This window comes from Gymnoscopelus microlampas, assembly GCF_963454915.1.
Source record: "Gymnoscopelus microlampas genome assembly, chromosome: 22".
NCBI classification, from domain to species: Eukaryota; Metazoa; Chordata; class Actinopteri; order Myctophiformes; family Myctophidae; genus Gymnoscopelus; species Gymnoscopelus microlampas.
Window position 1 is genome coordinate 40,624,832 of NC_139959.1, and position 18,313 is coordinate 40,643,144.

General features: G+C 40.7%; 1 protein-coding gene across 1 annotated transcript in view; it reads left to right on the plus strand.

Annotated features, from left to right (window-relative positions):
* Window positions 1-1,750: 1,750 nt before the first annotated feature.
* The window catches only part of tmx3b (thioredoxin related transmembrane protein 3b), a gene marked incomplete at its 3' end in the record, with an annotated part of 44,707 nt that continues 28,144 nt past the window's right edge, over window positions 1,751-18,313 (plus strand). Inside the window, exons 1-5 of the mRNA XM_084048210.1 lie at window positions 1,751-1,866; window positions 4,349-4,409; window positions 7,016-7,055; window positions 9,189-9,312; window positions 12,243-12,288. Coding sequence (XP_083904336.1) covers window positions 1,821-1,866; window positions 4,349-4,409; window positions 7,016-7,055; window positions 9,189-9,312; window positions 12,243-12,288 — 317 coding nt within the window. The 5' untranslated portion in view covers window positions 1,751-1,820. The remainder of the gene's footprint in view (window positions 1,867-4,348; window positions 4,410-7,015; window positions 7,056-9,188; window positions 9,313-12,242; window positions 12,289-18,313) is intronic.

The following is an 18,313-nucleotide window of genomic DNA, read 5'->3' on the forward strand; positions in this document are numbered from 1 at the left end:
TGTTTGAAGCTAGGGAAACCAGGTATTGGTTGAGGGGAGCAAATATGCTTAAGATAAAAAAGGCCAGAACAAATATAAAAAAACAATGTGTTTCTGCAAAAGCAATTCAGATATGGAATAACTGTGAAAATGATTTAAAAATATGTAGTTCTATTGGCAAATTTAAGAAAATGAAATATAGTAATATAATATGATAGGATAATTACATACGTTGCTATAGTAAATATAGTGATGTGGAATTGAGGATTAAGCAATTATTTGAAGGATAGAAGTATTATCAATGATTGAAATGTAATTCATTTTCTGTTTTATATCGTTTGAAAGTATTATGTACGTATATGTGTATATATATATGTGTATGTAGATAGATATGTATATATATATATTTATATTTATACAGCAAAGGAATATTTTCTTTTTCAATAATTGAGTATAAAAATAGATTTTCTGTTTTTTTTAAATATTATTCAATGCAAGAAGGGTAGGCACTATAAGCTCTTAGCTTCAGCCTACGCCTTTTTGGTCAAGCAGTTTTGTTCTGCTTTGTTTTTGGTTTAATTGTTTTGTCATTTATTGTATGAAATGCCATATGTATGTATGGTTGTATTGACCGAAATAAACTTTAACTAACTAACTCTACTGGTATTCCATATTGTCTCTGTATCCCAGCCAATTGACCCTAATAATGAATACATATCAATTAAAATGGGCAACTGTGTGTGTGTGTGTGTGTGTGTGTGTGTGTGTGTGTGTGTGTGTGTGTGTGTGTGTGTGTGTGTGTGTGTGTGTGTGTGTGTGTGTGTGTGTGTGTGTGTGTGTGTGTGTGTGTGTGTGCGCGCGCACACACACACAAATATTGTACATTTACTCCAATACAATTATTTGACAGTTTTAGTTACTTTGCAGATTTAGATTATGATCACAAAACATACATTAACCACTTCAGCCCCATATATACATTTCTGCCACTTGAAAATAGCCGATCTACAAGCTCACAATGCGTGGCGATGCGATGCATTGTGAGCTTGTAGATCTGCTATTTTCAATAGATTGTTATACATTTTGAACTTGTGAAATGGGACATTCTGCATTAGTACTTTAACTTCTGGTACTTTATGTACATTTTGATACCAATACTTTTGTACTTTTACCTTTAGTACATTTTGAATACCTTACTTTTACTTGCAAAATAGTATTTCTACACTGCAGTATTGATACTTTTACTTAGGTAAAAAAAGAATAGTAGGCCTACTTTTTCCACCACTGGCTTGTACTAAAAAAAAAACAAGCCCAAAAGTCGCTTATAATAAGCAAACATGGCAACGCTAGGGATACAAAAAAAACGACAGTGTCTCGCGCAAGCGAAAATAGCCAGATCTACAAGCTCACAAACCGTAGCGAAGCGACGCGTTGTGAGCTTGTCGATCGGCTTTTTTCCCTCGCGCGAGACATGGCGCATGCTCAGAAGCTGTGCGCTTCAACCAAGCCCCCCCCAGAACCACGGAGAACGGTCGGCACTTCAGAGGCCTGGTGGCTAAAATGTAGTATTGCAGGGACTTCCGCAATTAAACCACTACCGCGCACGCTCCCACCGTCTGAAATGCTAGCGCGCATGCTCCGCTCGCTCCAAAATGGAGCCCATCCAGGAAGTAGATGAAGCTCTGGGTGTTCCATGCGCTTGTATGAGCAAACTTTCACTTGAAATGAATAGCTCGGAGGCGGAGGGGCCGTGCGTTCTCTAGATATATCATAAACTCTATGATTTGGTTTCAACGGACAGAAACAGTATTTCCTGTTACTAAACTGAGACCATAGAGGTGATGATGATGATGGCAGGACTAGGGAAAGCCTCCCTGCTTCGTGGAGGTAACATTTAATACGTTTATTATAGGTTTATTGGGTTTATTTTGAGCTGTAAAAGTGCATGTTATTCATTGCAAAACAAGCGAGGGAATTGACAGACAGCAGGAAGAGGAAGAAGACAGTTTTTTAGCTGATGATGCTCTGCTCTCTGCTCCAGTCTAACTACTAGGGCTGCTGCCTGCTAATGTTGACTTTGTTCACATTTATGTTCATTTATTCATTGTTTTTTTGGCTTCATATTATAACTATAGGTGGTGTTGTTTGTAGCAGGCATTGCTACATCTGTGTAGCTGACATGATGAACAGTCCATGTTATTCATTGCAGAGAGGAGGAAGGATCCACACTCAGTTTAGCTGATGATGCTCTCTGCTCCAGTCTAACAGTACATAACTACTAGGGCTGCTGCCTGCTAATGTTGTTCACATTTATGTTCATTATATTCATTGTTTTTGCCTTATGCTGTTACACTAGATGGTGTTGTTTGTAGCATTCATTGCTACTGTGTAGCTGACCTAAAACAGTCCATGTTATTCATTGCAGTGAGGAAGGAAGGAGGACCCACACATTTTAGCTGATTATGCTCTGCTCAGTCAGTACAGTAGATCATCGGTTCTCAAATAAGTGGGGTCCGGGGACCCCCAGGGGTCCTTGTTGAGGGAGTTCCAGGAGCAGGGCTGCCAACACTCCTGGATGTTTTTTTTCTGGAGCTTTGTTGTAAACCCTTTCCAGTGAAAGTATATAATGTTTATTTTTGCAATGTTGACAATGCAATGTTATATATTAGTGTGTGGGTTGCACCCCCCCCCCCCCAAACCCCAAACAAAAACAAAATAATGTTGGCAGCCCTGTCCAGGGGGTCCCCAGCTAAATGATGGATGGTTAGGAACCAAATGGACCCTTATGGGTCTGTAACTTGGAGAGTGTACAAAGGGTCCATTTGGTTCCATGTGTACACTCTCAGTGTTACATTAACATTGATTTTAGACATTAGATCCCAGAGAAATGTCATTGAAATGTCATTACATGGGGGTCCCTAGCCTGATGCATGTCAAACTGGGGGTTCTTGAAATTAAAATGGTTGAGAATCACTGCTATAGAGCCGTAAAAACCTTCTCTTATGGGGGTCCCTGGCATATCTTTTCAAATGGGGGTCCGCGGCCTAATAAGTGTCAATTTGGGGGTCTTTGACATGAAATAGTTTGATACACTGGTCTACAGTACTACTAGGGCTGCTACCTGCTGTTGTTGTTCACGTTTATGTTCATTAATCTATTGTTTTTTATTATATACTAGGGTGTGTTGTTTGTCTGTAAGCATTCATTGCTGCATCTGTGTAGCTCGAGTGGTTTTCAACCAGTGGTCCGGGGACTACCCGGTGGTCCTTGAAGGGGTTCCAGGTGGTCCCCAGCTAAATGATGGAGAGTTGGTAACCAAATGGACCCTCATAGATCTGGAGAGTGTATCTGGATCTGCAAGTGGATCTTGAGAGTGTAAAATGAAACATTCATTTTACACTCTCAAGAGTTAAATTATTGTTAAACACCTGCATTACTTAATTTACAAGAAGTCACACAATTAGAGCATGTAGAAGAATTGTTATTTTGATCAACGTTTTCCTGTTATCTCCCCTATGGAACCAACATCAATACAACATGGATGGAATTGTGGACAAAATCTTATTCAACGATTACAAAATATTCTGAGTCTTGTGTCTGAGAGTCTAAATCTCATCAAACGGTGGTTCTGTGGCTCAAATGCCGAAAAAATAATGGACCTTCAATCGAAAAGGGTTGAAAACCACTGGTGTAGCTGACCTTAAAACGTCCATGTTATTCATTGCAGTGAGGAAGGAAGGAAGACCCACACAGTTTATCTCATGATGCCCTGCTCAGTCAGTACAGTAGATCATCGGTTCTTAAAGTGGGGTCCGGGGACCCCCAGGGGTCCTTGAGGGAGTTCCAGGGGGTCCCCAGCTAAATGATGGATAGTTAGGAACCAAATGGACCCTTGTGGGTCTGTAACTCTGAGAGTGTACAAATGGAACCAAATCAACCAAATGGACCCTTATGGGTCTGTAACTCTGAGAGTGTACAAATGGAACCAAATGGGTCCATTTGGTTCCATTTGTACACTCTCAGAGTTAAATTAACATTGATTTCACAATATAAATTTGGGTCCCAGAGATAGAAATGCCATTAAATGGGGTCCGTAGCCTAATAATGCATGTCAAATCGGGGGGTCCTTGAAATGAAAATGGTTGAGAATCACTGCTAGAGCTGTAAAGATCTTCTCTTATAGGGGTCCCTGGCATATCTTTTCAAATGGGGCTCCGCGGCCTAATAAGTGTCCATTTGGGGTCCTTGACATGAAAAGGTTTGAGGACCACAGCAGTAGATCTACTAGTGCTGCTGCTGTTTGTTCACATTTATGTTCATTTATTCTCCATAATAATTTGCTGGTGATGTTTCCTCTTAACTTTTACAGTGGTGGTGTGTGTCTTCCTGAGTTCTACGGTGCTGGCAGTGGTGGAAGATCTGGACGACACGTAAGTGATGCTGTTTCTGTTGGTTCCTCACCTCAGTGTCCTTCATATAATGGTCACATTGTAGTCTACAGCAGAGGTCTTCAACAGTGGGTCCGGGACCCCTAGGGTGTACCCCTTTGTGTGATGGGATTGAACCCTATAGCATCCATATTCTGAAGAGAACTTTAGCCGAAAAATATTATTACTATTACTATTACTATTTTCGGCAAAGAGGTTTAGTGTAGTTTCAAGGGTTTACGTGGTTAAATATCTGAAAATACACATTAACATGAATCCAACATACACTGATGACAGTGTTGTCAAACAAGTCTATGCAACACAATTTTATACAATATGGGGGTCCCTGCTTCATCTCTCTCTCAGCTAGGGGGGTCCTTGGCCTGAAAAAACATTGAAGACCCCTGCCCTACAGTATATAACCTGTAATGGTCACATTTTAGTCTATGTCAGGGGTTCTCAAACCTTTTAGGCTCAGGGCACCCCTGTGAATAACCTTTTCATCCAGGGAACCCCTGAATTACATTTATTTTACAGCACCTTACATTTATGTCAAATATGTCACTCTTTCCCCCTAACATACAATGTCAGGAGGAGAAAAACTTTGAGAATATATCCGTTTCCATTCGGACAGATTGAAAATAACCTTTATATTTGTCGTTGAACCACTTAAATCCCAGCATCCCTATTTTGGGGGAACATTCACCAAAAATAGCTGATCGTAACGCGTTGTGAGCTTGTAAATCGGCTATTTTTGGTGAAGAGAATTGGTGTACTGTTGTAGGCTGAAAAAGATCGCACCAAGTACAGTGCAACTCAGGTCCGTTTAGAGCAGGTGTTCTCAACTTTTTTTTTTTTTTTTTTTTTTTTTTTGTTACTTTATATCGGTTTTAGGGTTATGGTTAGGTTATTTAATTATAATAGGTTATTTGATAATTATGTATTATATTACATTAAAAATGTTAATAATGAAATATTTTTATCTTGAATTTAGTAAATTAACTGATAAAACATGAATTAATAATAACATACAAAAATATTTTGTTAAAAAAAAAAAAAAAAACTTTTTTTCTTTTTCCACATTCACCCAAAAATCTGGCGACCCCCCCCAAATTATTTGGCGACCCCCAGGTTGAGAGCCACTGGTTTAGAGGGTGTAAGTGATATGAAGTGATATTGATGCATTCCAAATATTAGTAAAGTATTCTGAGGCACCCCTGCACTTGTGTCATGGCACCTTAGGGTGCCACGGCACCCACTTTTGAGAAACCCTGGCCTATGTAAGGCAACCAGGAACAAACAAGACGCAGCATCAGTTTGTTGACTGCAAATATCAGCGTTTTAAAAGGTGTCATGCTCGTTTGGCGAATAGCAGCAGCCAGCGTGTGTCAGGCAGCCTCTTAAGCTGTGTTTTCACTACAGTGCCAGTATTTTACCTGCAAAACCATTAGCATAACTTGCAGGAATGCCAATGGGAAGGGAGACAACGAGCATGAGCCTTAATTACCCTTATTTCCCCCCAACCTTTACCTGTATTAACACAAAACGTCTAATGGACTCTTTAACCAGGTGTGAGCTCTACCTACCTCCATCTCCACTGAAGTGGGTACAAATGAATGAAGGAAATAGACAGCGTTATGCACAGTTTGTTGTATAGTGCAGCTAGTAGCCTACATGATAAAGGGATGTTGTGTGTGTACAGAGATAAACACAAGTGGAGTTAAAAGTATGTAGACTTGCCCTGGATTAATGCATTTCATGAATGACCAGACAACCAATGAACAACAAAAACATGACTGATGACATGGGGCTCAAATTATTATAATGTATTTGCCAGCCAATCAGTGTAATGACTGTAATGTAATGACAAACAGTATAAATACAGGAGGTTGCATCATCCTGGACTCTAGGCTGATGCAACCTACTGTTTTCATCTCATTACAGTTTGTGTGGTTTGAAATTATTTTTTTTTTCCTTGGGTAATTTATAGCAGTGGTTTTCAACACTTTTCATATCAAGGTCCATTATTTATTGGGCATTTGAGCCACGGCACCACTGTTGGATGAGATTTAGACTCTCAAGACCCAAGACTTATCATATTTTGTTCTCGTTGGATGAGATTTCCACAATTCCATCCATGCTGTATTGATGTTGGTTCCATAGGAGAGATAACAGGCAAACGTTGATCAAAATGACAATTATTTAATTAAGTAATGCAGATGTTTAACAATAATGTAACTCTTGAGAGTGTAAAATGTAACCAAATGGACCCTTAAGGGTCCATTTGGTTACATCTTACACTCTCAAATGTTAAAGATCTATAAGGGTCCATTTGGTTTCATTTTACACTCAAGAGTTAAAGATCTAGAAGGGTCCGTTTGGTTACCAACTCTCCATCATTTAGCTGGGGACCACCTGGAACCCCATCAAGGACCACTGGTGGTCCCCCGGACCACTGGTTGAGAACCACTGATTTAGAAGATGGAGCGTTTGTGAGGACAGAGACGATCTGGCCAAAATGATATTGAGAATAATTAGACACTGTGTGTTCTGTGTCGGTTCATAAAAACTTGGAACTTATGCAAGTGTTTCTGTTCTTTTCCCCACAGATTTAAAGACACCAGAGTCGATGATGTCTGGCTGGTGGATGTGAGTTCAACACACACACGCACACGCACACGCACACGCACACGCACACGCACAGGCACACACTCACACTCACATCCATTCCATTCAGCGATGCTTTGCTCCATGGCTCCATGGCTCTACTGTCCTGTGTTCATCCCGTACGGAAGTGGTGGCGTTGGGGTGGATGAGGGGGGGGGGGTGAAGGAGGGTGGGTGTGTGTTTAGTGAATGAGAAGTCATGCATGGCGGGCTGAAGCCGGGGGGCTTGGGAAGGGGTTTATATCAGAGTTCATGTTGTCTGGGGCTCTGGGTCATATCTCTAGCTCCAAAAGCTGCTTACCCTCCTAGTTTGGAATGGAAGAGAGAGTGTGCTGGGGGGGGGGTGTTGGTGATTATGCAGAGACACGCACAGAGACGTCGAGAGATATCTCCAATCTCTACTTTTCAAGTAGTTGTCCTGGAACATATTGTATTGAGTCAGTGTATAACAAAAGCGATGAGTGCAGATTAGGTTTTTGTCAGTCGGCCTGGGTGGTTTGTTCAGATGAAGCCTGAACCATCTTAATGATGGGAATAGTTGTCTTAATGTTCAGACAGTGGATCGAGTTTTATCTAGCAAGGTACTTTTACCTGAGAGTAGTTATACTTATATATCAGCGAGGCTTGGCACACTACTTCCTGGCTTGATCACTGTCTCTGTACAGTAGATGCTCATGACTCTATTGATGCAATGGACATAGTTTATGATCTGGCAACCACTGACTAACTTGGCATGATTGGCCAGACTTATAACGTGGATTCACTCTCACGTTCCTCCCCGGTATCAGTCTGGACTTCAGAAAGATCAGGATAAACACTTGAATCGTTCTGATGCCTTGCTGGGTAATATTGACGTTCCAAAAGATGTGGTTATGTGTCGGGATATGAACTGATAAGGAACCCACAACACTGTAATGTATTATGTTCCCTCTGTATGAAGCTGTTGTGGAGTCTAGGGCAAAACTGTATAATGCTAAGCCAGGGTGGAATGACCATGTTGAAGAGCTCCGTGCAGAGGCTAGAAAGGCTTTTAAAATATGGGCTGAGTCAGGCAAAGGCCTGCCCTAGCCTTGACGACCTTGCAGGATTATGCAAAGGCTAAAATGTAACTTAGATAGCCTGTTATGTAGACAGATGTCAGCCAGGTCATTGTTGACCTGGCATCCTACAGTGCGTATAGTTTCAATGTACAGGCTGATGATTGGTTCACGTATGTATTAGTTCAGGGGTGATGCAATGTTGATGATGTAGAGGGCCACTATATTTCCACACTCACTCCAGAGGGACACATTACATATACTGTCGGGCAGACGCCTCTTATATCCGTATTTTAACATTTTTCGTAAATTAATTCCGTACTTCGCCATTCTATGTCACACAAATGTAGCAAAAATAGCAGATCTACAAGCTGCTATTTTTGCTACTTTTTAGTTGGAATCCAGATTTTTTTTTTGCTATTTTTTAATTGAAATCCTGAAACATATGTTTTTATTTAATTTCAAATGCATTTAGTTATACTTATGTTAACTTTATGAACTTAAATACAAAAACATTGGACATAAAAAAGACAATTGTAATACTAGTCATTCATTGTAATTGTAATACTAGTCATTAAGCTACTAATATAGACTGAAGTCATTAAAGCGGGTCATGTTTGCATGTTTGGAATTGTAACAGCTGAATTCAATAATATATCACTATTCTGATATTAACCTGCGGGCCGCACTAAGTTAAGGTGGGGGCCGCATGTGGCCCCCGGGCCACCAGTTGCCCGTGTATGTATTAGTTATTATTAGACTATTGGTTTACTTATATATTACTTTATTATTAGATTACTATTTATATGCATTTGATGTGTTATTGATGTATTATGATGTATTATCTTGTGTCCTTGCTTACCGGTACTCTAAGTCGCTCCGGATTAAGAGCGTCTGCTAAATGCCTAAACTGTAAAGGTAGACATGGACCTCTGTTTGAAAAGAAAAAAAAACACACTAATGCTTTTTAAATATGCCCTTTGTTTTATCAAAATAAATGAAGACGCTATGAGGTCAAAATCTCTGCTAAGGAAGTTTGGTCTCAAAACTAAAGGGTGTTTTTCTCTCTGCTCTGGTAGTTCTATGCTCCATGGTGTGGCTACTGCAAGAAGCTGGACCCCATATGGTTTGAAGTCGGTGCCGAGTTGAAGAGCTCCGGGTCGCCGGTCAGAGTGGGAAAGATGGACGCCACCGCATATTCTGGTGAGGAAAAACCTTATCTTGTATTAAGCCAAGGATTCATTTGACCCCTTCCTGTCCTGTTGTTGTTATTATTGTTGTCTCCGCCAGGAGACATTGTTTTCACTTTTTTTTTCACAAGCTAACATTGGTCAAGCCTCACGTGACACGTGACAATACGGTGAAATAGTGTGATCTGATTGGCTAGTGACGTATAGCGGCCTATAAATACATGTGTCACTTTGAAAGAGTCTGTGCCTCTTTCAAAGTGAGGTAAGACAGGAATAATCACGAAATGGCTGAGAAATGGCGGATACTGTAACAATTGGATAGGACACTTACACAGACAGGACAGATAGGACACTTACACAGACAGGACAGATAGGACACTTACACAGACAGGACAGATAGGACACTTACACAGACAGGACAGATAGGACAATTACACAGACAGGACAGATAGGACACTTACACAGACAGGACAGATAGGACACTTACACAGACAGGACAGATAGGACACTTACACAGACAGGACGGATAGGACACTTACATAGACAGGACGGATAGGACACTTATACAGACAGGACGGATAGGACACTTATACAGACAGGACGGATAGGACACTTATACAGACAGGACGGATAGGACACTTATACAGACAGGACGGATAGGACACTTATACAGACAGGACGGATAGGACACTTATACAGACAGGACGGATAGGACACTTATACAGATGGATAGGACACTTGTGTCATGTTACTATGACACAGTAACATGTTCTATTCTTTGTAAGAATTAGAACATAAGAATTAGAACATTCCCAACACAAGTCTGCTGGCGGAGACTTGTGCTCCGAGGAGCACTTTTTCTAGTTATTATTCTTTCTGCATTATGCATGATATATCATTCCAACCCAAGCTGACCAGAACATGGGTACAATACAGGGGTTGACACTAAGGTCTCAGAGGCACTTGCCCGTCGGGCAAGTACAGGTCATGTTCTACTTGCCCACAGGTCTTGCCCACTTGCCTGAAAAGTAAATCGTCCTTTATAAAATGAGTAAAATGTTCACTTATTTTTAGCGGCGCTAGCCGGATCCTGCTCTATACCTGACTTTGTCCGTGTGCGTACGTCAACGTTCTGATTGGTCAGGTGCGTCAACAAAGTGATTGGTCAAGCTTCACGTGACACGTGGCTATAAACACATTATAAACACATATCGATGACAAAATGTATCAAAGGCGCCGCTACCTTCTCACAGGGTGTGATTTTTTTAACTTTCTACTTGCGAATTCTTGGGCTGCACGATAAAAAATGTCATACCTCAATATTTATTCATTAGTGTCAACCCCTGCAGTATATCATTCTGTGTTTGAACACAGCTTTGGTGCAGAAGCTCTGATCAGCCGACCTTGAGCAGAGCGCTCAACTACATACTACTGTATATACATCCATTAAGACCGGGAACGCATCTGTGTCATTTTTAGATTTCTTTGGGCTGTTCAAAAATAACAGATATACAAGCTCATAGCACAAGCTATCCGTGAACGCATACTGTGTCATTTGAGGGTTTTTTCCGTCTGTAACCATTATTTTATACTTTGGGCTGTTCAAAAATAGCAGATCTACAAGCTCTTGTAGATCTGCAATTTTTTGGAAAAATAGTGAAAATGTGTGCAAATCTTTGAATATATATCTATCTAAACTAAAGCCAACATTTGTAACTCAAGTCTTTGCTTCTGGTGCAACAAAATATTTTGAGATGGGGGTCTGCGGCCAAGTACTCATTTTGGGGGTCCTTGACATGAAAAAGGACCCCCGCTATGAGCTTGTAGATCTGCTATTTTTGAATAGCCCAAAGTATAACATAACATGGTTATAGCTAAAAATCTAAAATGACACAGATGCGTTCCCCGATTTGAATGGGTTAATATGTCTTTGAGGTAGAAATGAAACTCTCTCATGGAAACAGGTTTGGTTTGCAGTGGTTATTATTAGAGATGTGTCTAAACATGCCTGCTGTATTTTTTCACAATGAATACTGTTTGTGAATGAGGAAAAAACATACTTCTCCACAACTTGTACAAGTTGTGTCCCCATTTCCAGCAAGCTATAGGATGGCTTTTGATTGATTGATTGAATACTTTTGTTTGTCAGAAATGTAAACCGCACATGGTACAGTAAGACATTTAAGGGATAGTTCACCCCCAATATGACTTATTTTCTATGTATCAGTCACACCATGCAGACTTGAATTCATGGATATTTTATAGTTTGTGTCTCACTCCTAAGACAATAATTTGATGACCGGCAGCGGTTCCGGTAGGAGACACAAAGAGTCTCCTTTGTGTCTCCTACCGGAACCGCTGGTCATCAAATTATTGTCTTAGGAATGAGACAAAAAACTAAAACATATATACATGAATTCAAGTCTGCATGGGGTGACCCATCGATCAAAAGTGAACTATCCCTTTCAAAGCTAAAAGGATAACACGAAAAAGCCTTGGGGGGGGCTTCCTATTTCCTTCTCTCCTTTGAAGCTCCACTAATCACGTTCAACCCAGATTTGGCTCAAACAAGGGGTTAAATTTGTTCTCCTGCTATGCCACAAACAGACAGTCATAAAGGATGCCACCAACAGTCATAAAGGAGCATACAGTACATTTAAACATTGAACCCTTCAAGGGCATGAATGAAGTTACACAGATATAACATCATCACAATCCACAGAATCATACATCAAAGCCATGATGAACTATGCTGATCATGAAGTATGAACAGTGAGACCCTAATTGCCGTGCCTGCCTAAAGTATAACGATGCTCGATGAATTCTTTTAGGTCAGTTTTTACATGGTCAGAGTTAAAGTAACAGTAAACTATGAGGATTCCTCTGTGCTGCATTACTGTAAACATACCTGAGTCTGAGTTGATCTATTTTTCTATGTTGTAGGAATGGCTTCAGAGTTTGGTGTTCGTGGGTACCCTACGATAAAACTGTAAGTATCATTACTGGCTTTACTGATATCCATAAAACACCGCTGTAGTCTTATGATGCACATTTGAACCGCTCAAACTTGTAGATCTGCTATTTTTGAAAAATCGTGAACATTGGTGCAAATCTTTGAATATATATATATATACATGTTTTAAAGCGAACATTTTGAACTCCGATCTGTGCTTCTGAGGGTGCCTGGAACAACATATTTTGATATGGGGGTCCCCGGCCATATACTTATCATTTTGGGGGTTCTTGACATGAACAAGTTTGAGCACCACTGATATAGCAACATACTGTTAGGATTTAGAAAACATTTTTAGATATGTATTTGGCCACGGACCCCCGCCCATCTCAAAATATTTTGTCCCAGAGACCCCCCAGAAGCATGTGAAACAAAATTTGAGTTACAAAAAATATATATATTCAAAGATTTGCACATATTTTCAAGATTTTTCAAAAATAGCAGATCTACAAGCTCATAGCGCGGCACTCGGTGCCACGCTATGAGCTTGTATATCTACTATTTTTGAATATCCAAAGACATTTTAAAATGAACAGATGCGTTCCCGCCGGTCTTAATGGGTTAAAGGATAAACAAAAGGCTTGACAATGTTTGCTTAATGACAAACCGTCGTCTCTGCTGCCATGTGTTGTCCTTTGGGCAAGGCACCTTCAGGGAACTCAACCCAGTAGGGAGTCAGGTGTTGTTGCCAAATAACCAAACCCTCAACAACAGCAATACCAACTAATTGTCTTTATACCATGAATGCCTTGCACATTGTTATGGATATTATTAACCCATTAACCTGGAACTGTGTCATTTTTAGATTTGAGCTAAAAAGCTTTATTTTACACTTGGCTATTCAAAAATAGCAGATATACAAGCTCATAGCGCGGCACCGAGTGCCGCGCTACGAGCTTGTAGATCTGCTATTTTTGAAAAATCGTGAACATGTGTGCAAATCTTTGAATATATATATTTTCAAAGCCGAACACTTTTGACTCAAATCGTTGCCTCTGGGGGTCCCTGGAACAACATATTTTGATGGGGGTCCGCGGCCAAATACATATCATTTTGGGGGTCCTTGACATGAAAAAGATTGAGCACCACTGATATAGAAACATACGTTTTTCAGAAAACTGTTGGGATTTAGGAGACATGTAGAATCGGCTTCAGGTCTCAATGGGTTAATCCAGACATTATGCTCTGATGGAATGTGTTTCATATCAATATTTATAGTTTTTACGATGTGGCTCCTAGGGGCTGCGCCGTCCAGAAGAGGGTCTCTGTGTGTGTGTGTGTGTGTGTGTCTGTCTGGGGATAATCTTACAAACCACTGATCAGCTTCAAATTTCATATTCCAGTAGTCAAGGAATATCTGTCACATTTTGTGAACTAGAACTCAAACGATATAGTAACGTAGCAGGAATTATGTTCAATATAATGAGCGGTGCCGTCTCTGGGGGTTTTGTAACCCAGAGAGGCTACACACATGGACCCTTATGGGTCCATTTGGTTACACTCTCCCAGGGTTAAATTAATGCTGGTCCCTGTGTACATTTTATATCTGTTGTGTATGTGCCTAAGAAAACTAAACAAGACCCTTATTTGAGTCGACAAACTGCGTTCTATTCTACTCTTTTACGCTTTTTGTGTTATCCTTTGTAGCACAACTCTACACCCTAGAGAGCAGTGGTTCTCAAACTTTTTCATGTCAAGGACCCCCAAATTGACACTTATTAGCCCGCGGACCCCCATTTGAAAACATATGCCTCAGGGTCCCCATAAGAGAAGATCTTTACAGCATAGAAGTGATTCTCAACCATTTTAATTCAAGGACCCCCAGTTTGACGTGCATTATTAGGCTATGGACCCCCATTTAATGACATTTCTATCTCTGGGACCCCAATTTATATCTTAAAATCAATGTTAATTTAACTCAGAGTGTAAAAATGGAACGGGTCCATTTGGTTCCATTTGTACACTCAGTGTTACAGACCTGTAAGGGTCCATTTGGTTCCATTTGTACTCTCTCAGAGTTACAGATCTGTAAGGGTCTATTTGGTTCCATTTGTACGCTCTCAGAGTTACAGACCCAAATAAAATTCATTCATAAGGGTCCATTTGGTTCCTAACTATCTATAATTTAGCTGGGGAGTGGGGACCCCCTGGAACTCCCTCAAGGACCCCTGGGGGTCCCCGGACCCCACTTTGAGAACCAATGGTTTAGAGAGTACCTCCAGTCAGTTTGAAATGCTGTGGAGGTAACAGTACCAGGGGTGATGCAACTTTTATGATGTAGAGGGCCACTATATTTCCACTCTCACTCCAGAGGGACACATTGCATATACTGTACAGAAACCTCTTATCTCTGTATTATAACTTTTTTTTCGTAATTAATGCTCTACTCCGTCATTCTATGTCACACAAAAGTAGCAAAAATTGCCGATCTACAAGCTCAAAACACGTCGTAGTGCGATGCGTTGAGGTTGTAGATCTACTATTTTTGCAATTTTTTTTATTGGAATCCTGAATTCTTTTTTTGCTTGAATTGGAATCCTGAAAAGTAACATTTTTATTTAATTTCAAATGCATGTTATACTTATGTTGACTTTATGAACTTACTTAAATACAGATACATTGGACATAAAAAAGACAATAACATTTTAATACTAGTCATTAAGCTACTAATATAGACTGAAGTAATGAAAGCGGGTCATATTTGCATGTTTGAAATTGTAAACAGCTGAAATCAATAATATATCAGTATTCTGATATTTACTTGTGGGCCGCATTAAATGAAGGTGGGGGCCGCATGTGGGCCCCGGGCCGCCAGTTGCCCTTGTATGGCCTGGACAGTATTCTTACCATTTTTTAAACTTTTGTAACTACAGACCTCATTAGTGATTGTGCAATTGCCTTCTTTTTCTTATCCCATTCAGCCCGGGAACGCATCTGTGTCATTTTAAGATTTCTTTGGCTATTCAAAAATAGCAGATCTACAAGCTCATTGCGCGGCACCGAGTGCCGCGGTATGAGCTTGTATATCTGCTATTTTTTTTAATGGTGAAAATTTGTGCAAATCTTGAATATATATTCTACAAATGTCTTCTAAATCCTGTGTCGCTATATCAGTGGTGCTCCGACTTTTCCATGTCAAGGACCACCCAAAATTACATGTATTTGGCCTCGGACCCCCATGTCCAAAATGTGTTATTCCAGGGACCCCCCCAGAAGCACAGATAGGAGTTAAAAATGTTCGCTTTAACTATAAAGAATACATCACATAGATGCACCTGGGATGTATCATCAGTGTTGTAGCCTGGGGTCATCGGGTGTTTCGGGTCTCACAACAACATACACCCTCGCCCAGGTGACCCAGCCGGGGTTGATCAAGCCCCAACTTACGTCCCAGGTAGATACCCACGGTCAGTCCTATAGGGCAAGACAGGGCCAATCAGTCCGCTTCTCCAAAACTACTCTGCCGGAACTCGGGGGAGGCTCTGGCACGTGGAGGGACTAGGCTCTGTGGGTTGTCTCCTGGCCGGACTCCTCCTTCGTCTCACCAGGTCCAGGACCTGAGCGCTGCACCAGACCCTCTGCACCATCCCGATCCAAACATTTCTTTCTGGCGTGATGGTTCCTTGGGCCGATACCACTAGATTGGGCCGTCTAATGGTATTAGCACCACTTGCGGTTTGCTTGAATGGCCCTCCTAAAGGCCTCACACGCCTCACACGCGGCACTCAATGCCGCGCTATGAGCTTGTAGATCTGCTATTTTTGAATAGCCCAAAGAAATCTTAAACTGACACAGATGCGTTCCCGGTCTTAAAGGGTGAACATGAATTTATGATTGTGTTCAGATCCCAGCTGCTTCCTCGTGGTGACTTTGACAGAACTAATCATCAGACATGACAGCATGTCTCCTCCTCCCAAATAATTTTTCTTTCAAACAAAATCATGAATCATCCGCCCATCGTAATGGGCTCTCTGTACCGTTAACTGTCGAGCTCGTTTGAAGGAAACTGCCGATAGGATCACAACAGGGTTCATCACATTAACCCATTTAGACCGGGAACGCATCTGTGTCATTTTTTAAAACTCTTTTATTGACAAAAACGGGAATTCCCGTCCGATGGTACTATGGCTATCATGGCCATGGACGGAAATGACAAAATTATTTAAAAAAAAATTGACCCAAAGACCAAGGAGATATGATTTTTCGAAGATCTAGACTCCCATACACTTCCTTGTTAACTTAAAACTTAAACATTCTGTATCTCGGCTCCTGAGTACTTTTTTTTTTTCAATGAAAAATCTCTGGCAATGGGAGCACACTTTTCTGAAAAACTCTGGCAGTCAAAGAGTTAATGTCCTTGGGCTATTCAAAAATAGCAGATATTGTAGATCTGCTATTTTTGAAAAATCGCGAAAATGTTTGCAAATCTTTGAATATATATATTTTAAAGCTAACATTTGTTACTCAAATCTTTGCTTCTGGGGGTCTCTGGAACTAAATATTGTGAGATGGGGGTCCGTGGCCAAATACATGTCTAAAAATGATTTCTAAATCCTAACAGTATGTTTGGATGAGGCTATATCAGTGGTGCTCCAACTTTTCCATGTCAAGGACCCCCAAAATGATATGTATTTGGCCTCGGACCCCCATATCAAAACTTGTTGTTACAGGGACCCCCAGAAGCAAAGTTGTGAGAAGCCGATTCTACATGTCTCCTAAATCCCAACAGTATTCTGAAAAACGTATGTTTCTATATAAGTGGTGCTCAAACTTTTTCATATCAAGGACCCCCAAAATGATATGTATTTGAATGGCAAAATATTTAGTTCCAGGGACCCCTTCCCTAGAAGCAAAGATTTGAGTTACAATGTTCGCTTTAAAAAATATATATTCAAAGATTTGCACACATTTTCACGATTTTTCAAAAAATAGCAGATCTACAAGCGCATAGCGCGGCACCGAGTGCCGCGCTATGAGCTTGTAGATCTGCTATTTTTGAATAGCCCAAAGTATTAAAATAATGCTTTTTATCTCAAATCCTAAAATGACACAGATGCGTTCCCGGTCTTAATGGGTTAAACCAAGTCAGATGATGAAACATCTCAGACAGACAACAGGAGACCTTTCTTCCCCCGACAATAGAAAGATGTCCGATAAAGACTTCCAGTTATTTTTTTTTTGTCTCCCATGAGCTCATTTGGCCCTGTGGGCTGATGCAACCTCCGCAGTCACGCCCGAAACTCCCGTTATACTTGGTTGGCACGACACGACGCGCAGCCGAGTATAAATCACGTCTTTAATGCGTTGTGCGCAACATGGGAGCACGAGTCTCCTTCGCTAGGGCTCCTTCGTTAGTTAGCTCCCTTGTTTTCATACCTGTACCGAGGGAACGGAAATGGAGCCGTATCTTTAACCCATTGAGACCTGAAGCCGATTCTACATGTCTCCTAAATCTCAACAGTTTTCTGAAAAACGTTTGTTTCTATATCAGTGGTGCTCAATCTTTTTCATGTCAAGGACCCCCAAAATTATATGTATTTGGCCGCGGACCCCCATCAAAATATTTTGTTCCAGGGACCCCCAGAAGCAAAGATTTGAGTTAAAAATGTTCGCTTTAAAAATATATATATATTCAAAGATTTGCACACATTTTCACAAATTTTCAGAAATATCAGATCTACAAGCTTGTAGCGCGGCACTCGGTGCCGCGCTATGAGCTTGTAGATCTGCTATTTTTGAATAGCCCAAAGTGTAAAATAATGCTTTTTAGCTCAAATCTAAAAATGACACAGTTTTAGGTCTTAATGGGTTAAGATGTGATCATTTTAACTTGGATGGAAGGCCTTGAGGTTGGTTTCCCTCTCTCGTGGCGTAGAGTAGACAATCCCCCCAGAGCAGCTTGTTTTAGAAACGGGCAGTTTAGACACCTATTAGTGTCTTAAGAGCTCTTGTACCTGTGAGTCATCCTCTCCATAACATCTTGGCAGGCCGGAAAAGCAGT